General features: G+C 34.9%; 1 protein-coding gene across 9 annotated transcripts in view; it reads right to left on the reverse strand.

The window, feature by feature from the left end:
• Nucleotides 1-23,213, reverse strand: part of CDH12 (cadherin 12) — a 576,725-nt gene that overhangs the window by 146,739 nt on the left and 406,773 nt on the right. For all 9 annotated transcript variants that reach the window (XM_064662120.1, XM_064662078.1, XM_064662095.1 and 6 more), the window contains one exon: nt 15,055-15,470. In XM_064662120.1, coding sequence (XP_064518190.1) covers nt 15,055-15,285 — 231 coding nt within the window. In that variant the 5' untranslated portion in view covers nt 15,286-15,470. The remainder of the gene's footprint in view (nt 1-15,054; nt 15,471-23,213) is intronic.

Raw genomic sequence — 23,213 nt, forward strand, 5'->3', positions numbered from 1 at the left:
AAGAATTCATCTGAATACTAAATTTTCTGTAAATATTCTTTTAAGATGGATAAAATTATTGAGACAACCCAATAAAGATTTTGAAATTCATAAATACATCAAGATTTCTTTGCTAATTTGTTCATTAACTTAATGACCTAGGTAGACTGGGCTTAGCCAGCATAATTAAAAAGCCATTATAATACCAATCTCCCCTAAAATAAAAATAATCTTTAAATCAGTTTGTTTTAAACAATACTTCTAAGTAGTGGTGTTTCCATTATTGGAACATCTGGTATCTGGAAAAATAGTAATATACTTTCTTCATAATTTGGTGTACCAGCTGCAGCTACTGTAGCATTTCTGACTTCCTGAAGCATCTATTTTGTCAACTTTTAGTGCTGTGGACTCCTGGTAACAGTTTTGGGGCTTGTGTGACTCCTTTGTTATCAGCACCGTGTAACTGACCATGGAATATGGGATTCTTTGAGATTCTTCTTTTTCAGTAAGAACTCTTATCTCTACATCTGTAAAAATAAACATTCACAAATTCATTCTTAAATGTGAGATAAATGTGAAATGAAACTGTATTTTAGAAGAAAAAACAATAGGAAAGTCTGAACATGTCTCATCATTCCATAAATTAAAAATTGATTTGTTCATACACATAAATGAATGCAAAAATGCTGATTAACTTCCCTCTCAAAAAAAATCTGATACATGCCATCTCTACTTAAGGAAGTTTGTCCTCAAAAGCACTGTTTTCACTTTTAAGAAAGAGCACCAAGAAATATTTTTTGAAGATGAAAAAAAAATTTACGGAGTGGTTCTTCTCTGTGATCTGTGAATGTCACGACTTTGATTGGCAGATGAACAGGTGTTTCAGTCAGGCTGAGCTGTACAAAGCACAGCTAAGAAGAGACACATACCTGTCTATAAAGAGGTTATAAAAGAGCAGTTACATATCTCAGCTAGAGGATATTTCTCCCCATGACTTCAGTGCAGCTTTCTAACATACATCCCTCCTCAGGACAGCAATGTAGACTCACCAGAATCATTGAGGGAAGGTTGTAAAGTGCTTTCAGATGACTTCCCAAAAGTGCAAGTAAACCTTTGTTTTCATAGCATTACTGACTACATTTTGTGGACTGATCTTGCTGCTACACCTACCTCTGTCCCTCAGGAGAAGTATGCTATGCCAGGGCAGCAGATATCAACTCTTTCTCTACTTAGTCCGCAAGAACTCCTATATTTCCTGGCTGAGCAGTACTGCCAGCTGTGAAAAGGATGGAAAAACGCTTTTCCCTGTGGACAGGCAAAATAATAAACTAGTCATGACAACAGCAAATTAGCAGCACATATCAGCACTGCAGGGTGTATTTAGGATTTGTGTAGCAACACACTGTCAGAGTCCCGGAGGTATTATGGGCTTTGAAAAAGGAAAGTTAATGACATTCAGGTTCTACAAACCCATGTTCATATAATAGCTAGAGTTGATAACTTTACATCAATTTACAGAGAGCATTATCAACCCAGCTTAGAGGAAGGGAAACAGACAAAGAAATAGAACAGTACAAAGAAGCCCAATGGTACAATTTGTAAACAGAATTTGGTGACTTTTATGGCAGTACTCTATCATTCAGCTGCCTTCCAGCACAACGGCAACTGTAGATGAGCATTGTTTGCTTTTCTCTCAAGCCATAGAACCTCAAAGTCAGGGAAATGAAGCAGAATATATAGAACTTCAGCAGGAAACACCCAAGAATTGATCAATCTCAGTAACTCTAGCTGAGTAACTCAAAGAGAGAGAGTGAACAGAGAACAGAGAGATGCCAGCTCAACAGAGAACATTGCCTAAGCAGACTTGACGTCCTTCCATATGAAACTGGGTCAATTCAATGAAGGTTTAAGGTCAAAAACACTAAAGGTCAAGACAGTGAAACCAGTGGACCTATGAGAAGAAAATTTGAATTGCTAACCAGCTCAAAAGTAAATAATCAAGTGAAGTTTCCCCAGCTGCAGGTTTTACACACACAAATATACACCCACAGATTGTCCATATTCTTGTGGAGTTTTAGAGTAGTTCTTTTCCTATTAAGACATAGAAGAGAAAAATGAAAAAGAAGAGAAGAGAAGGAAAAAAAAGATGACTATGATCAAAGGTGTAAATCATATGCCTTACTAATGGATGTTGCAAAACAGCTAGCAAATGTGTCCAAAAGAAAGGGCAAATGAATTTTACATAGCCAAGTATTTTAAAAATACACATTTTATGAGAATCTTAAAGGAAAAACAGATAGCATTTTAGACTGCGTTCTACATACAAGTTTTCTCTATCACAGATTGTGAATAATATATACAACCTTTTTCATCTCTTTCATGTATAAAAATGTTTTGAAATATTAATTTTTGTAGTTTAAAAAATATTACAATGAGTATTTTTAGGAGCACATATTCAGAAGAAAGTACTGGCCTTCACAAGAATAAAAATACTGATAAGAGCATAAAAAAGTATTTGGAAAATTACTTATGTTCTTCATAACACCTTGTATAATTTCTTCATACCAAAATTTTTATCTTGAAAAATTAATTTTTTAGTTGGATTATTCTTTTTTTTAATAAAAAAAATATACTTCATTTTATCTTACATTATTGCAGTGAAAAAATCTCTTTAAATAGACCATATTTTATTAACTAAATACAACAACAAATAATTCTTCATTTCTCTGTCATGATTCTTATAACTTTGCCTTGCCTGTTTTATGCGAGTTTTTTTATCAACCAATTAAGATCAAGTCAAAATTTAATCCAATGGAAGTCTCAGTGAATTCAACATAAATTTAATCTCTATCATCATTTTTACTGTTCTTAGTATGTTTTTTTACAATGCAAAAAGTAATGGCTGAAAATGTTCTAACACAAATAAGGTACGGAACTCACAAAAAGAAGAAGACATATAGGCAAATGTAATTTTACTTGCAGATCATGCACAGGCACACAGATGTGCACACATGCAGCACCTCTCTCTTGCCTCTGTACCTTGGAAGTTCATTTCTTCTAAATCAATATCCTGATTTTGTGTAAACCATGTACACACTTTTAGTACCTAGGCTTTTCAAGGATTGTAGGCTATGAGAGGTGTACATTACAAACATGAAATTATGACACATTGAGACATATAAATTACATAAAGATAAATATCATTAGGAATTACTCCAAAACCGAAATCACTCTCCTGCTTTATACTACTATTCTGCATAGTTTCTTCCCCACCTTTGGAGATTTGACTGTATATATCACTTTTTCTTAGTAGTTCTTCTTAAAAATAATGGAAAATTTAACTTAAATTTAGAGAAAGACAGCTGACTAAACATGACAGGATCCACCTAGCCTTGAGTAGTGTCTCCGTATCTATTTTTTATTAGACACAAGCTGTACCTATGTTAGCAAGTAACATGAACCAGTGAGAGTATTCTGTAGAATGAAGCAGCTGACAGTAAGGAATGATGCAGGCAATAAGTGCATCTCAGGGCTTTTTGCTGTGAACGACATCTCATCTGGTTCAATGGACTAAGTGCCAATTCATGTAGTGCGTCCTCTTGAGCCTTTTTTTTATCCAGAAGTGATCTAGTTTGTACTCTCCAGGACCTCTCCTAATGTGAACAAAAGTACCGTAAGTCTGAATGACAGAGAGATTTGCCTCAAAAGTGTATTTTAAATCGGAACGAAAATGCTCATGGAGATTTGTCAGCCATTGAGTAATGATTCTGAAACACGGTTGTGACTTTAGTATTTAAGACATAATATGACTTCTTGATTTTGAAAGAATCTGAAATAATTTTTAAAGAAAGCTCCCATTTAATTTTTGGACACAGCTCAAAATGCAAGTGGGCTTTGGTTAATGCCTGCATTATAAACAAAGGGAATTTCTCTTTAAGTAAGGATATACAGTATACAGGTCTCATCAGCTGGTTATAAAATTCGTGGTGGTATAATATGAAGTGAACAGGAGTTTAACAGGAAAAAATGAAACTCTACTTTAAAATCCTTGAACCTGAAGATCAACTTCCTGAAAATATTTTAGGGTTAATAAATGCTGTCAAAATGTGTGGCGTATTGGCTGCATTTAAACAAATGTCACAATTAACTTTATTTTTAGGCATTGTTTTAAGGCCTTGATCATCTTGTCTTTTAGCATTAATGAACATTAAGATTATAAATGACTTTCAGGGTTTTTTTAAGACATTGTCATGATACACTATCAATGGCTTTGCAAAGTCCTTGCATAATTTTACCTATATTTATCTTTGCAATTTACTTTTTTCCTGCAGTTTAAGCTACATTACTGGAAAGTAACACTGGAGATATAATTACCAAAGCAAATAGTTTCAGCCTATTTATTTAACTCTTAGTGTGTCCATCATTAACAAACATGACAGCAGACCCCACACAAACACACAGAATGAAAGAATCTTTCTTTCCGGTCTTGTGGATATTGGGCAGAGGGGTTGCAGGTGCCTTTTTCTCTCAAAATAATACCATTTTATATTTTCCTCAATAATGCAAAATTATCTGTACGATGCATAACATGTGATTAAATTCAGTACATATTATCTTGTGTAGCTTATAGGAAAAGTAATCCCAATAGGCTATTACTTATACCATTATTTTTAACAAGATTTTAACTACTGATACTTGGAGATAATTAAAGAAAATGAGCATCCTGTCAGAATTATTTAATACACTGAGGAAGCCATTACTTCTGAATCAGTCTCTAGGGCTGGGCTCCCCAAAGAAACACGTTAACAATCTATTTCAAGGAACACAAGTAAAGATCCATAAAGCATAATACAGAGATATAATTATGAACACAATACTTCTGGTTTTCTGTTTTCTCTGTTATTTTAATAGTTTAGTCATCTAGTTTGATGATCCATGAATACAGTAGGCTAGTGAGGCCTTAGTAGCATTGACCTTTTATCCCCTTCCTTCTTTCCCTTGAGCTTACTTCACCTTGCAGTTACAAATCTGACATTATTAATGCCAAGACTACAAAAAGATTTAGAAGCTAACTATTTAATCTAAAGAGCATTGCAGAGCTGGATGTAGAGAAATTTAATCAGTAACCTCATTTCCAGGTAGACAGATCTGCCCAGCTCTGTTACTGTGTTCTTTAACTGAGACACAACTCTCTACTTATCAATTCAGACAAAATCAAACTGTAGACCATTATTTATATTAAAAAAACCCCACATGTAACAAGAATAATAAAAAATCAGAAGGATGGACTTTCTAGGGTTCAATTTAATTTCAATATTGCTCTGACAAGTAATTCAGCTTTCCTGTGCTTCAACTCCCTACTTAGAGAGGAGAGCTAATACTTTCTTGCCTCACAGAGCAAGTGTAAGGATAGTCATTATAACGTTCAGATGTCTTACTGATGAGGCTCATAAAAACACTTCTCTGAATCACTGTACATTATAAAAATGGTAATAAGTGTAGAGGACAGAATTATTAATTTTTTTTTTGTAAGACCAATTACAATTTCTTAAAAAAAAAAAAAGTTGCTCCAAACCAAAATAATAAGCTAGACATTAGTTTATTTTTTAATTGTTAATATATCTAATTTTACTCTCCTGGATAATAAAATTATGCTATTGTTGCTACCAGACTCATCTGACAGAATTTTACATTCACCTTGATGAAGAAGAAATGATCTAGTAAGCTCAATTCAGAACCAGGCCTTACAAGAGCTTTCAGACATGGCACTGGAATGAACATGTCAAAATGGTAAATAAAGTAAATAAAATAGTACTCAAAAAAACCCCAAACCAATCTTGTTTGCATCCAAATAAAAGAATAATTTTTTTTGGTCCTATGTTTTTCTATACAAAAAAAGAAAGTGAAAATTATTGCTTCTAACATAAATTATAAGTGTGCTATTGCCCTTTAACAAAGTTAAACATAGAAATTACTCTAAATAAGTAAATATTGCACTTTTTTAAAATGCCACAATGACACATACCTTTACTGAAAAAAAATTTCAGTTATACTGATCAGTGTTCTAAATTTTCAGCATCTTTATAATGGTTCTTAAATTGCACAAATGCTGTCTGCCAGAATTCATCAGGCTCGTACAGGAATCTCCTGATTCTGCAAACAGTCATTGATTATTTTCTTGGACTCTACTACTGACATCAATTAGAGTTAAACTAGAAGCAGTTACCTGCTGTTGGGCTGATACAGCTGGATTTGACAAGCAAGAGCTATTAACTGGCTTATACGACAGTACTGAAAAGTAATCTTGGATTCTAGAAGATATACCTTGCACTAATAACTTCAATGAGACTTCATGGCTTTCTCTTCCACAGTTTATGCTCCAGTTCTCACAGTAAGAAAAGACATATTATTAAAGCAATTAGACTGTCCTGCATCACTCTTTTTTTGTCATTCTTGATTCAAATAAGCAAAATATACATAAATATTTATAGGCCGATGTTTTTTTGACACAAAAGCTCTTATTAACTATCCAAATCTGCATTTTGACACACTAAAGAAAATGTCTTTGGTTCCTGCATTATGAAACCCTAAAAAACTGTACTCTTTTCAATGTAGAGAACTACTACTCTCTACAACATAGAGAACTATTCTACACCAACACCAAGATTACAAGAAAACATAAAAGACTCAGAATCAGCTGTGATCAACATCTTACTCAGACATCACTGCTAAAAGCCAATGTCATGAGAAAAATTGAATAGAACAACCTTTGCTGACTGGCATAGCAACATCACCAGAGACTACAGTTAACTCACTGCCAATCACTGGGAGAAAAGGTTTCACTAATTAAAACACATTCATTGACATTATCCTCTAGGATATTGTAACAGAAAATTCTCTCTCATCTTGCCTCACCTTAAGTCTCTTTAAAGGGCAACTCGAACTGAGCACCAGAAAAGTTCATTTGAAAACCCAAAGTAGTACAGAAAAATCAAAAGGATGTTGTACACATTCCTAACAGGCCTAAATTCTTATTCATCCAGAACGCTGTCCTCCAATGTATGTTGGATTCATTCTGCATATAAAGACTGTATGCAAACATATACAGAACTCTTAAGGATTTTAAGCTTGCAAGACAAACAAGGACTTCTTCCACAGAAGTAAAGCAGAAGGTATAATAAAAAATTCCTTTCATTTACCTTTTGTTTTTCAACTTCTCAGGCATCCAGACTTTTGGCACTACCACACACTAAGCATAATAGCATACAGCTATTATGAAACAAGTTTTCATTTGAAAGAGATTATAATTTCCTCAGGGCACAGCAATTTTTCTTATCGAGCATGCTTCATTAATAATTGATTGATTGATTCCCACTCTGAAAATGTTTTTTGTTTCAGGATATTTATCATTTTATTAAAAAAAAGTGAATTTAAGTTTTAAAAAATTTTGTTAGATTTCATTTTATACTCAAACATTGATTTTGAACTTCACCGGTGATTTTTCATGCTATGTTTTTATAAATTGTAAATAATTATTTGTATTTGATTGAAGCAATTTAATCCCAGAATCACAGGATGTTCTGAGTTGGAAGGGACTCATGAGGATCATCAAGTCCAATCCTTAGCCCTGCACAGGACCATCCTGAAGAATTACACCGTGTGCCTAAGAGCATTGTTCAAATGCTTCTTGAACTCTGTCAAGCTCGGTGCTGTGATCACTTTCCTGGGGAGCCTGTTCCAGTACCCAGCCACTGCCGGAGTGAAGAACCTTTTTCTAATATTTAACCTAAACCTCCCCTGACACAACTTCAGGCCATGCTCTCAAGTCCTGTCACTGGTTACTACAGAGAAGAGATCAGTGCCTGCTCCTCCTCTTCCCCTCATGAGGAAGTTGTTGACTGCAATGAAGTCTCCCTTCAGTCTCCTCCATACTGAATAGACCAAGTGATCTCAGCTGCTCTTCATATGGCTTTCCCTCCAGACCCTTCATCAGTCTCATGGCCCTCCTTTCTCTAATGGCTTAATATCTTTCTTATATTGTGGTGCCCAAAACTGCACACAATATTCGAGGTGAGGCCACACCAGTGCAGAGCAGAGTGGGACAATCCCCTCCCTCAGCCAGCTGGCAATGCTTTATTTGATGCCCCCCAGGACATGGTTGGCCCTCCTGGCTGCCAGGGCACTGCTCACTCATATTCAACTTGCCATCAACCGGGACTCCCAGGTCCCTTTATGTGGCACTACTTTTCAGTGAAAACTGTATTAATATACAAATCATATAAAGATTTTCATTTTAACAACTATTTATTTTGAGTAGAATTAATATTTCTATTTGTGAAACTTGCTGTTTTAATTTTTTTTGCAATTGCTTTTTTAATACCAGATCCACATACCTCCAAAGTGAGCAAAAGGAAAAAAAATCCACATTTTGAAAAAAACAATCCACCTCATAGATATGAAATCCTGAGCTTTAATCTGGTCTCCTGGCACGTAGCAATTCTTCAATATTTCCATATTTTTTCTTTTCCTACTGAGAATTTGTATTTTCATAGTGTATTTAAGTGAGGCTTTATGCTATCCCTTTGCTTTTTAACACGGCACATGTTGCAGCAATCATAACTTTTATTCCATTTCTGAGCCTCCTTGTTACTTTGATTTACACATTGTTACTCAGATATCAGAATGGCTATAGATATTTAACACTTTCGTACATTTTGCTGTCTTGGAAATTTCTATTTAACTTCTTACTTGGCATTCTGATGCTCTTCCAGAAAGGAGATATCATGATCTCAGCTCAATTGTAATTGATGGTCTAATGTTTCACTAGTTACAAATTCGGTTTGCACTGCCAACATACATAATACATGCCTGTGTCTGATCTGACTGTCAGAAACACTATATCCAAATCTACCAGTGAATCAGAAATTCTCAGACAAACTCTAGATTTAGATTAAATATATTAAAATCTTCAGATTTTCCTGGATTAAAAGCAGTAAATGTATTTTAGTTTGTCCATTCACCTCAAGTCCTTCAGAGAATTTTATAAATATTTGTTAAGCTATCCTTTCATATATTTCCCAGTTCAAATAAACTTCCTGCCTAGATGAAGCCATTTATACAAAAACATTCCAAATAAAACTACAATAGATATAAGGTTTTTCCTTAGCAGATAATTTCTATAACCTCATTTTTATTTTTGCATCTGTGTTGGCAATATAAATGTCAGACATAATGCTAGCTCCATCAGCACCATCCACTTAGCTCTGTTCAGAGGTCTTGTGAGAGCCAGTCACTTCATGCTAGGAGGACCATCTCCACAGGCTCTCCATTTCCTACACTGATCACTGAACTCTTGTGTAATACAGCCTGCTAAATTTGAGAGTTTGAAATATTTCAGTCTGTGACCTCCTTAGCTGTTCAGAACAATGACCTCAACCTTTTACATCCTCTAAAATGTGAGTGACAGTTCAAGAAATTGGTCCTTCCTTTTTATTTTGATCTCTCTTCATCCCAAACTCATTCTTTCTTGTCTCCCGTACAACCAGTGAAAACATAGTTCTCTTTTCTGTTTCATCTCCAAATGTCTCATAAAATTTTCATGAATGCAAGGACCATAGGCAAGAGGTGTTACTACTACCAGTATTTTGCTGATAAATGTCCTGCTATGAGCTATCTAAGTAAATCAATAAAGTGAAGCCACTAGATCAATAAGAAATATTCTGTTTAAGTTTTTCACCTCTACCACATGTAAGAATAAAACTAGGTCTTCATATACCTTGTAAAAAGATAACCTTGCAAGAGTAAACATTAAATGCTTGTCTGACTTGCTCATGGGAGTTTTGTGTTTCCATGGTTCTACTTCCTTCTCACACTTTCACGTGCAACTGTCAAAATTGCTTTGTGTCTCATGCTCTATGCAATATACAGGATGCAAAGCTTTTAATGTCATCACTTTTTTCACCAGCCAGACATAAGTGAGAGAGACATAGGTCTTAGCTCAACACAGCAAGATAAGAAAGCCAGAGTTCTGCTACCAGTTCTGATTCCTGTTACACTTTTTTTTACCATTTCATTTTTCCTCGTCAATTTTCTTATCTGTAATAAATTGTCACAGTGTCTTTACCTGAAAAGGTGCATGGCATAAGCTCAGTAAGCCAATTTGGTAAACCAGGTTAATGTGATCATGCCTGATTAGGCTTCAAATTATTTTCTAAGGACCACTAAGACCTTAGATTTAACTAAGATTTCACTGTGAAGAGGTGGGTATATGAACTCTTGTATGATGTATTGAACAAAATCATTCTTATAAATAGCATATCTTTCATACTAAAATCATCCAGGGATGAGTAACTGTGATGTCCTGCATCATGGGGAATCAATTAATACATTACTAGCAGCAGTCCCTGAAAAAATTTTCCTCTCCTTGATGATGTCCCTGTGCAAATGTCTAATGGAAAAGGTACACAGGTCTTTCTAATACTGTGACTTCAGTTGTGGGCATGGAATCTGATAGGCCAGGAAAAACCCTTTGGACAACTTGAAATGAAATATTATTGTGACCCTCTAGACAGAAATCTAGTAGAAATATAATTTAAAAAAAATCAGATTAATCAGAGTACAGTTATGAACAGACTTAAGCATTTTTTTTCTTCAAAGGGCAGTGGTTTTCAAATTTACTGCAAATTCTCTTCCTAAACTTTTTTCTTTCAAGTTAACTCACTACATATAAATGATGCCAAAATGAAAGCCACAGCACTGTAAAATTTTTTGTCTAAACAGATTTTACACAAGCAGTGCAAAATTTCCTTTACAGACTTCTCTGTCATCCAGGCGCTCACCCAAGAGGGAAAATAACTGTAAAATGATATTGTATTCAGAAGAATGTGTTGATTTAAGCCTGATGGAAGGTGGTCAACATTAATTCAGTTATATTAAAAACTATCCCTTACAAAAAGCATAAATGAATTCTATGCTCGTATTTCGAATGCAGAAGATAAATTATTAGGTTTCAAAAAAGCACTTTGATCTGGTCACAGATACAGAGCTCTGCTTCCTCCAAATCAGCACTGTTTCTGCCTTGATATATAGGTAAACCTCTGAAGATGATGAGGCTTTCTCAGGACTGACTCAGATGAAAAATACCGTATTGTTACATGCACCCTGTACTGCCACAGAACAGTCATGACTATTAATTTTTACAGTATCTTTTTCTTAGTAAAAAATATCTGTAGTAGTTTGTATGTGTGTGTATAATATGACAGAGGTTTAAAGAACGAAATGTTGCAAAACATAAGTTGTTCATTGGCAAAAAAATATCTGGCAAGCTGAGGCATTTTTTGGGTTTGTTTTTGTTTGGATTTTTTTTTCACTTTGAAAAATAGAAGAGAAATGGCCATTCCATAGAGGAGGACTTTGCAATCTTTTCCTATGCACCCAGACTGCTTCCAGTACAAGTTGCCATATTCGTATCTCCACAAGCTTGAGGACAGACAGCAAAAATCCTAACTAAAAGCAACTGTGGAGGTGTACAACACAAGAAAGATGCAATGCATTTACACATTAGGAATGCAAAGACACATGTAAAGGGAAGCATGCTACATGGATCACAACTAAAAACCTTTACCAGTACTATCTTGACAATGAAGAACGTATACTGTTCTTGTCTATTTTATTTCTTGAACGTTCAGTTTATTTTACTGCCTCTGCATGTCACCATTGAAACACAGCAATTAAGAAAGGTTGCAGAAAGATTTATGGTGTTCCAGTGGAGTTGCTACCCTTGGCTAACAGCAATTTAAATTGCTACCTTGTTTGTGATTATGAACTGTGTTGGGACTTGGCCATGCTTGAGGACCTGATACTCTGATGATTTCTGTCACCATTCACTGAGAATTGAGCTTTTGCATAAAAAAAATCATGAACGTTTTTGTCTTCATCCATGTATGTGCTATTTTGCCTGGCCTTCTGGGGCTTCACAGTACCAGAAGAACAAATAAAGCACTGCAAAGTAACTGTGCAAGTCTTATTTTACAGCAAGCCTTTCAGCATCCCTTTCATTTTCATGGGTCACAGAGTAATGCCATCTCCTAATTTTGCTTTATAGACTGGATCTGCTCACTAGATGCCTGGTAAAGGGGCTATCTTTTGTTTAGCATTCTGATGGATTTTTATGGCTCTTCCAGATTACACGAGCAGAAGATTTCCAAAATCTAATATTCAGGTTAAATGCTTTTAATATGTCAACTTGCAACACTATTTCAAGATCACCGCCTGCAAGCTAGACTAATCTCCATCAGTTTATAAACTATATTTTGATTTGTAACCTAACACTTCTTGAGACAGTTTCCTAAAAACAGACATGAAAAGAATTAAGATGCTGTTATTGGTGTAAATCTGTATACTCTTACAGGAGGTTTGCAAAATTAACTAGTCACCCTTAACTGTTTAGTGAAACTGTCAGCTGTTTTAATAGATACATTAAACTCCTATTTATAAATTAATGTGACATTATTAGTGCAGTAGTTCTATAATAAGTAATGTAAATGCCAATGCACAGCTATCTGGCTATCATGGCTGGGAGAAGATAAAAACCCTGGGATTTCAAGTCACATAAAATATCCTACACTTTATCATACACATATTACCACCTTAAAATATAGAACAGTAGCATTATAAAAAGAATTGCTTTGTAAATGTATGCTTTTAGAATAAACATTAATTATGGTAAATAATTTATTTCTGCAAACTAATTTCTGCAATTAATCAAGAAATCAACTGCATTTCACACCTTAAAAATTGTATGTGATTTTTAAAAATTACATAAGACCTAAAGATATTGATTAGCTACTGATGAGTATATTCCAGTATGTTGAAAGTGGTTTGAATTTATATTAAGCTTGGCTTTCATTATATGGATTTAAAAGTGCAATTTCTCTGAGGGACTTTTCCCATTCAGTGTTATACCTTCTTTGAGAGGTTTTGTGGAAAATAAAGGGAAAACACATCTCCATCTCTCATGGGCTTTCATAACAGATTCAATCAAGATGACATACAAAAACTGGCAATTGGGTTTTTTTGTCAGATATGTGGAAGCAAATAGTTAATATAGATATAACAAGTTGTAAAAAACATCATGAGGCAGGCAACAAAATTTGTTGAAAAAAGTTATAATCTGGAATTAAATGCTCTATGCTAAAAGCAAGTTGTCTTAATGTTACTGATGTTCTAAGTAAACATCATAGTTTATTTTGTATTTCACCACTAAGACCCTTCTGTATTTTATTTTGTTTATTAGGTTACAGTGGTATATGATATCCTGTCGAGAAGCTTCACTATTGTGTGTGCTACTCTGCAATTAGATTTTTTTCCTCATATTTGATAAGTGTCTTTTCCACAACTTGCAACAGTTCAAAAAAGTCTCAAGAGGTACAGATATGCCAGGTAAATCTGTGATAAGTGTTACTCTTAATGAAAATATTCCATTAGTTCTAATCTTGATCATAAACTTAAAGTCAATGGACCACAGAAAGAATGAAGCAGCTGACCCATCACTATATTAATAATAGTCAATTTAGTGCAGAATTAATATTATTTTGGCAGCTTAGAACTGACCCTAAATGACTACCCAGACAATCTTACATAAAGCAATAAAGAGTAGTGAAATATAATGGTGCAGCAATAACATCTCTGTCTTCTGAGGTAAAAAGCACAACAATCACATTGCCTGTGCTACAGCACTGAATGTGATTAGAGTCCTTTTTTGCATATTTAGCAAGTTGCCAGAACAAAGATGTGTGTTAGAGAAAGTGTAATTTGTATCAACTGGACATCACTAATATGCAATTTTTCATTATTTGGTTCCTCTTTCTTCAGACTGTAAAACAAGCTCATTATATTATCTTTGTGCCATAAACATACTGCTTTGTAAATTGCTTTGACTAATATATTTTAGTGTTTAACACAAATGTCTACATGTGTAATATGCAAGTAAATTTTTGGCTGCTTTGTTAAATAATCTGGTGAACCACATTTTATTTATACATCCTCAATTCAAAATAGATTTCTGGAAGAATAAGAGGGAAATTAATTTCCTGCTAATTTAATTTATATTTAGGGGAAAAAAAAATCACAGCTTTTATATTAAAAACAGTTACAAAATAGTATCAAAGTAAAAACTGAAGCATCATGACTCATTTTTTGATAGGAGTATTTGAACCTTGCTGTCGAGGGAAGTGGCATTTGGGGACCCAGGAACCAAATCCCTGACTTCTTATTTTCATTAAGGTCCTTAAAATCAAAATTACGCACAGCATCCAATTATATACTCTGCTAAGACTTTTTTCAGATCTCATTTTCAGCTTTCCTGTCTGAAAATTCTATTATTTAAATTCACCCCTCTCACATACACCTCAAATAGTTGGCTATCAATTACTTACGCCCTATTACAGAAACAGTTGTCATATAATGAGAGAATTGCATGAATTCTCTGCATGAACAAATGTGCATGCCTACATACACTAGAAAACCTATAATGCAAGAGTCTGAATTATGAAGCAATAAAACATTAGAAATACTTGAAAACAACCTGAACAATCAGAAATAAAATAGGTGGTACTGAGGAATAAGATAGCAAAAAATAGGTGTCTTCATTAGCTGAAAACTGACTTGGACTAACCATACGAATCACAGAAATGTCTGTGGATTCTGGGCTAGAGATTTATGTTTTAAATCTTATCTCTTGATATCAGACCAATATTCATTGCTAAAAATCAAGTATGCTATTACTGTAGATTCAATTAAATTTAGTAATGCACCACAAAGTTATCTCAGAAATCCCTTTGTTTTTTTTTTTTTGTTGTTTTTGTTTTCTTCCAAAACCAAGAATAAGGAAATAAGACAAACATGCAAAGATAGAAAGTATATAGTGGCTATACGAGAGGCTGAATGGTAAAAGCAATAAACAGAGGGAACTACTGTCAGTTGAAGAAGATTTGTCCCACCAGAAACAGGTACACATTTATAATACGTTTTTCTATTTTTATCATTTAAACTTTTAAAGAAATAGTAAAAAATTACCTTTCCCACATACTGAGGTTCAGAGCCCATGTACTCCTCCAGCACAAAAAATTGATTCCACACCCAGCCTCGTTTGACTCGCTGAGCAGATGACCTCCTCCCTGGCAGTGGGACAACATTTTCTCTTGGCTCTGCTTCTAAAATCTCTTGCGGCTGTGGATGCAGTGGCGTTAGGAGACCTCCATCAAACAGGACCCAGAGAAGCAGGGATAAGCAGTTTCTTGTAAGCATTGGCAATGTCTTCCCTACAGCAAGTAATAAAAACTCCAGCACTTAACGCAGAGCAGATGAATCCAGGTTTGAGGTGTCTGCGGCCTTCACAACTTAGCTTCTAATTTTATTGCAGAAATACTAACGCAGGCATTAATCCTTCTGATGACAAGGTTTTTGCTGCATTAAATTCCATCTAAAGGGACCTATAAAAGAAATTTACATGCAACATCAAATTACATAAAATTACATTGAAGCATTTATCAAAATTCTCACACCTAGTTACTTTCTAGAGACAAAGAAAAAGATTAAGAATCACAGTTTAAAAGAGATTGCTATTTCCATTGTAGCACTGAGCTGCTCTAGAACATTGTTCAGTTTTTACAGAAATATGTTATGCTTGCTCTGCTTAGCATTCCCTTTGTGTCTGTCAGAGGACAGGCCCATTGCCTTTGCTTTATGACCTAGTTTTCAAAGAAAACTGTTACCCATCAGTGATATCAAATACTTTGACTCCAGATTTACAAAGAAAATTCTTGAGAAGAGAGGAGCCAGTCTTCCATCCTACTGTCCAGAGTAGAAATTCTTTGCTTACTTTCTCTGCTAGAAAAGCATCTTGAGGTCTTCTCTACAGTCTGCTGGTTGCCAGGTATAAAAAATACTGCCTGTAGGATTTAAGATAGGTCCATTTTACATAAAAAAAAAACAAAAAACAAAAAAACCCAAAACAACCCCCCCCCCCTAATTTGTAGCACTATGGAATTCACCACTTTGTTGGGACCATATTGTGTCATTGATTTTTAAGCACAGGTTTCTAGCAAATCAATAGAGTTCTGCCTAAAAATCAATGACATGATATTGACCTCTAAAAAGAAGAATCATAAAGTACCTAACCACATATATTTTTCATTTTCAAATACTGCCAAAGGTTATATTTTCCTTATGAATAATATTACTACTATCCATAAAAATAAATAACATAGAAATTGTTATTTCTTAGGTACATACTGCAGTATTTAAATAGAAAGGATTTATAATCAGAAGCCTCAAAAACCTAACAATTCTTAAAGAAGAAAAAAACCCCACCCTAGACAAATAACTGAACTTCCTATTCTAAATTCAGGGCAAAATTTCAAAGATCATCTTTTAGGTCTTAATAAAAAAGATGGTAAAAAAACTGGTGTAAAGGTATACAGTGCAAGTTAATGTTTTAGTTCTATCTTCAGAAAGGATAAATATGAGAAAAGAACTCCCACCTGCTCATGAGCCTTTAAAAAAAATTCCTAAGTTATGTTCAAGACATTTCATTTAGAGCAAAGTATTCTTTACTGCAATGGTTACAAATTTCTTACTTGCACTATAATTTGTAGTCTATGGATTTTATTCCAGCAGACCCAACCACACTGGAGATCTGCACTCAATATTAATGTATTTGGTATGTATTTCTTTGTGCCTCTCCTGATCCATGGTTGCAGAGTTTTTATGGCAAAATCACACAAAAGAAATAAAACTAAACAAAGAACTCAAAGTTTCGTTTTGAATTGTCCAGCCATAGCTGGGATGTGAAAATAAATAAAAGAAGTGTTGAGATAGTTTGCACTACTTCAGAAATGCCAAAATCATACTGTATTCAACTTAATTGTTATACTACTTCTCTTTGCTGAGAAGATTGTACATTACAGTTCTCCCAGCAGAGCTCTGCCTCCGGCCATGTCTGTCAGTCACGGAGCTTTTAAAATGTTATACAGCACCAAAAGTAATGCAAAGATATTGAAAGACTTCTATGAAAGGAGAGCAATTCCCTCTTGGCTGAAAGGTTAGTAACCAAGTGCAAGACATGGAACACTTTAACCCCTTCTCTGTTGGTCTCACAGACTGCTTTCCAGAATGCTGACTGCAGAGTCAGGAAAGTGCAATGCCAGTGTCTGCTTCATTCCCTACAGTTTCAAAAAGCTGATGAATGGGAGGGACAGAAAAGTGGGAAGCTGATAGGTGTGGCGGTACATGATTGCAGCACAGATGCCCTTATCAGTTGCAAAAGAGTTCACCACAAAGAATTGATTTTCTTTTTTCTTTTTTTTTCTTTTTTTTTTTCTTTTTTTTCTTTTTTCTTTCTTTTGTTTTCTTTTCTTTTTTCTTTTCTTTTCTTTTCTTTTCTTCTTTTCTTTTCTTTTCTTTCTTTTCTTTTCTTTTCTTTTCTTTTCTTTTCTCTTCTCTTCTCTTCTCTTCTCTTCTCTTCTCTTCTCTTCTCTTCTCTTCTCTTCTCTTCTCTTCTCTTCTCTTCTCTTCTCTTCTCTTCTCTTCTCTTCTCTTCTCTTCTCTTCTCTTCTCTTCTCTTCTCTTCTCTTCTCTTCTTCTCTTCTCTTTTTTTTCTTTTCTTTTTCTAATTTAAGACTCAGCAAGATAAGTTATTGAGAATCCAGTACTTTGGCACTTGGAAGAATCACACCAGCTTGCTGCTGTGTAACCATTATGCAGTAGGAAACTGAGGCAGAGGCCCTCCCCCCACCACCTCTTCTTCCACATAATTTCATTGCTGGCTTTGGAAGCAGCCTGGCCCGATAGAATGTATTTAATAACACAGTTGGAACTTGTATAGCAATTCAAAGTTTAATATATATATTTCTTTTAGTCTGTACTTATTGCTTTGCATTTTCTATTTAAGATAGGTGTCAGTCTTCCAGTCAGGATGCCTAAATCTGTCTTGGTGCTTTTATGTTGTCATATACTCATTAGACATTTAAATCAAGTACGCTTAATGTACCTCTGTCCAGAAAACTGCTAAGACAACTAGGAGATAAAAATTTAGAAATCCAATAAGAAAAATTATGCATCAGGAAGGTGCCATATTTCCTAAATTTTTAAGGTATTATTTCCTCTGATGCTCATAAAGAGATACTTATCTAGTAAGAGAGTTGTGAACTGACATGCATCCTCAGTGCATCTCTTTCCTATATATTATGAAGGTACAGAAGGTCAGATTTTTCTTAGACCTTGCTTTTTTTCAGTATTAGCTGTTGCTAGTCATTTCTTCCGACTATCTTGTGTGGGATTTATGTAGCATTATGCATGACTTAATTAATCCATAAAGAGAGCTACAGAGGGAGAACCTGTATGAACTTACCCCCTACATGTGCTTTTATACACTGGGATTACACTTATCCATTTCCACAGTTTGAAAAATGAAATGACCCAGTAACAAGCATGAACAATCTGTTAAAACATGATAATTAAGAAATCTTGATTGTATTTACCGTATCTCCCAAACTGCAGGCTTAGAAACTCATGAAATACGAGTGATGAATAAAATATCACTACTGCGATTATTTATTGAGAATAACAAAATACAGTATAAATGGTGCTCCTGCAAGAATTTTAATTCTTACCTGGATTATACTGCCATTAGTCTAAACAGCCTGAGCAAAGGAATGTTTTTGGAATAGCAAAACTGATGCATGCCATTGCTGCTGCAACAACACTTAATCAATTGGAGTTATGGTACCACAGACACAAATCACCTCACCAGGCTTGTCACAGGTTATCCCTTCTAAAGAGGACATACATCCTCTGAAATCACTAGTATGAACATAAGTCCTGGTTTAGAGAAGTATTTGAAATGAAACTCTAAATGATCTTTGATCTTGTCAGCCCCATGTAGCTGTTCGCTCCCTCACACCCAGTGCAATGGGGGAGAGAGTCATAAGGGTAAAAGTGAAAAAACTCATGGGTTGAGATAAAGACAGTTTAATAGATAAAGCAAAGGCTGCACATGCAAGCCAAGGAAAACAAGAAGTTCCTTTATCCCTTTCCTATGGGCAGGCAGGTGTTCAGTCATCCTCAGGAGAGCAGAGTCCCATCATGAGTAATGCCATAATGGCAACTACACCAACGCCATCACTCCAAATGTTGCCACTCTAAACATTTCCCCTTTCTTTCTTCTCCTCCCCTGCCCTCCAGCTTTGTATGTTGAGCGTGATGTCATATGGTCTGGAATATCTGGGGTCAGCTGTCCTGGCTATCTCACAACTTCCTGTGCACCCTCAGTGTCCTTGCTGGTGAGATAGGATGAGACTCAGAAATGCCCTTTACTCTGTGTAAGCACTGCTCAGCAATAGCTGACACATTCCTGTCTTACACACACTGTTTTCAGGACAAATTCAAAACACAGCCCCATACCACTTACTATGAAGAAAATTAGTTCTATCCCAGCCAAAACCAGTGCAGATCTGTATGAAGTATCTACCTGGATTAGACCACAGATGCACTACACAGTCACACTAAAGCTCCATGATGCACTCAAAAGTGTCATCAGTCAGCAACGCTGATAATTGCACCTCCATCAATGGAGGTAAATTGCTTACTGACAAAGCATCCATTATGCATTGATGGTGGGAACATTTCTACAGCCACCTTAACCATAAATCTATCAGCATAGAGAATTCTTTTGCTTATGTGAAATAAGAGAATGTAAAACAACCATCTTCCTACGCATCAAGAGGTTTGAAAAAGCTTGATGGTACTGTAAAATGGTTGATCATGCCAGAAGAAAAGCCAGATAAGATCTATAACTATGGATACAATGTAACAGTTGACCACCTAACCTTGGCTCTCTGCAATATTTTCAAAAAAGAAAATAAAACAAAGGGAAAAAAAAGTCTATGCTGTTGGTATCTATTAAAATTAACTGCTAAAGCATTTGAGACAATATATCTTCTGGTTAAAGAAATGGTAAAATGATATGAAAACCTCAGTTCACCTCTCATATTGTTCATATGTTTTCTTTCTCTGAGTTTAGGCAAATTGTTTAGGTGAATATCCTCAAAGTTATTTAATTAAAGAAATCCCATTTGATTAGACTCAAGATGTCCATCTCTCTTTGTGAGTTTGACTTTCTCACACTTCACAACCTATCTAGACACTTTGGAAATAAAAGTGATTCTTCCTTCTTCCTTTGGTCTTTTTTAGTTAGTGTAGGAAATACTTGTTTCATCAAAAAGGGGGTTAGGAGGGAGATTACAAATAAATAGATTACAAACCTCAAACTATCAAGGAGTTTAATTCTCAATCTGTCCATCCTACAAGTCAGAAGACTTTCAACAGATTAAACAAGTCCCATGTGTGCAGCTACAGAACCCACTTGACAAGGGTAACATCTGGAATCCATGCCAGGTAACTCTCATAGGGGGAAAAAAAAAATCAGTGTTTCGACCTGATGGAGTCTTAACATGACCCAAAACAGTTACTCCTTTATCTCCCTTTGTGTAAGATTCAATAAGCTATATAAACTGTCCTGGTTTAACCTCTGTCAGCAACTAAGCACCATACAGCTGCTCACTTACTCTCCCTGCCAGCAGGATGGGGTCAAGAGAATTAGAAGAATAGAAGTGAAAAAAAATGTGGGTTCAGAAAGAACAGTTTTTGAACAGTAATTCAACAGTAATGGAAATATTTATTATTGTTGTTGCATTATTATTGTTATATTATTATTATTATCAACAACAAAACAACAACATTGTAATGAAAAGTAAAATAATAAACCTCAAGGAAGACAAATGATGCAAATGAAAATAATTGCTCACCACCAATAAATTGATGCCCAGCCAGTCCCCAAGCAGCAGTCTCATGGCCAGCCTTCCCCCTAGTTTATTGCTGAGCATGACTTTGCATGTTATAGAACATGCCTTTGGTCAGCTGGGGTCAGCTGTCCTGGCTATGTCCACTCCCCAATTCCTGTCCACCCCACCTTTTTGCTGGTGGGGTGGTGTGAGAAGCAGAAAAGGCCTTGAATCTGTGTTAAGACTGCTCAGCAATAAATAAAATATTCCTGTATTATCAATACTGTTTCCAGCACAAATCCAAAACACAACCCCATACCAGCTCCTATGAGGACAACTAATTCTGTCCCAGCCAAAAGTAGTACAGAAGCCTAGAGTGGCTCTCTGGCTATATAGATTAAATCCTCACAAAGATGAAAATCTGAATCTCAGTCCACCTACTTCAGAGGTTTTTTATATGAAATTGCTGAAGTTGGAGAACAGGCACCAAATCACCTAAGTCAACCCCAAATATTCTGCAGTTTAGTGATGAGAGCACTGATTAAAGGTGATAAATACGTGCAGAAAGCACACAAATGGAAGCTGAATCTTGGTATTTCTGGAAAATATGTCATCATATGGATGAAAACCGCACTGTATGAGCTACTAAACAACAAGCTGATGACAGCATTTCTCCTGTAGTAAGGTGACTTTAACTCTCCTTTTGTTAAATTCTATTACAAAAGCCCCCAAATTGTAGTATTTCATGCCAAATATTTTGTTTGATATGAAGTTACTAATTATTCATCTTGGTAAGAATAATATGAGTTTGATTAAGGCTGTGATTTTTGGATCTGACTGCCAAGTCCATTCCCTTTCTCTATTCGACCATTCTCTGCAGAGTTGTGTTTTCTCTGCTGAGTTACAAGATCAATTCTGATGTCAGTTGTGCCTACAGATATCAGGAGTGATACCAAAATGAATCTGGACTTCTCTATTGAGTTGTTACTGGCATAAAACCAAAGTGAGATGAGCATGATGTCCCCCATCTTTAAGTATGACTGCCCTTGTAAGCACATTCATAGGAAGGTTGTCACAAAGATATATTACAGTACAAAAAAAATGTGATATACTCTATCAATACCCAGTAAACATACTTATGAAGTGCCTAACATCAGAGAGAAGTCTGTTTATGTTTGGTAATTCTAAGCCTTACAATAAAGGTATTATAGTTTCACAGATATGCCTTAATAACTGCCTTTTTAGCATATAAAAAAGTGATTATTTTAGAGAGTTTGGTAACATAACAAAAATCAAATGCTACATAATATCAAAAAAAAATAGTACAATGCTGAGGCTTACTGAAAAACTGATGAAGAGGAGCATTATAAAAGTATTCTATGTGAGTGCAAAAAACTGGTTCTGTATGCAACTATTTACACATATTGTGTTAGATTTGTCATCATTAGCAAAACTTTTAGGAGATCATTTATGACTTAAATACAAGCCTCTGAGCCCCCATCCTCTATCTGGGAAATTATCATCTCTAACTCATAATATACACAAGAATATCAGGGAGATAATTGGAACAACAACAAAAAAGGCAAAAAAAAGAGCACTGAATCTTTAATTATAAAAATGAAAATACATCAGTAAATGCACAGGTCTCCATGGTTCACTGAACTCTTGAAAGTTAACTCAGGTAAAATGAAATTTTTGCTCCAGGTTAATAATTAATGTTTATTTTGGTGAGATTCAAATCCAACCCAGTACTATTCTGTAAATATATAATGCAGCTCTACAGTTTAATCATTAGCTAAAAAAGAAGAAACAAAAAATTTCAGAATAGAAAAAAATTTTCCTTTACGAAGATGGTCAGATGATGAAGTAGTGTCATCAATTTTATTTTTATTCTGTTTTGTGTCATGTTTGTCTCAGAAAAGTACAATGGTGAATCCATACCTACTTTGTCAATGATCTAGAATCTTTATTTTTGATAAATTACAAACATTTTCATTTCTGCTAGGAATCTGTCAATGTCAATGCTAAAGCATGGACAACCAGGAAACCATCCTTCATTCTACTGTCCTTCCATGCTTTTTGAATAAATATATGAAATGGGGGAAAGGAGAAAAAGGCAAATAAATCAAAATATTTCAACACATTAGCAATATATGTAAGGGAAGAATTGAGAAATCTCAGGCTGTAGCTCACATATATTTATAATTTTGTACATAATGTGAGACACTGAAATAAATATGAGAACATTTTAATGTTCTCTGCAACATATTATTTTGTTATTCCTTAGTATATTTCTGTTTTTCCCAGCCTGTCAAGAATTCTATCAATTACTTCAGATTGCAAACATGCTTTAGTTAAGATTTCATTATTAAAACATTTTCTACTATTGGTCAG

Source organism: Pseudopipra pipra, chromosome 1 (assembly GCF_036250125.1).
Source record: "Pseudopipra pipra isolate bDixPip1 chromosome 1, bDixPip1.hap1, whole genome shotgun sequence".
Taxonomy (NCBI): domain Eukaryota; kingdom Metazoa; phylum Chordata; class Aves; order Passeriformes; family Pipridae; genus Pseudopipra; species Pseudopipra pipra.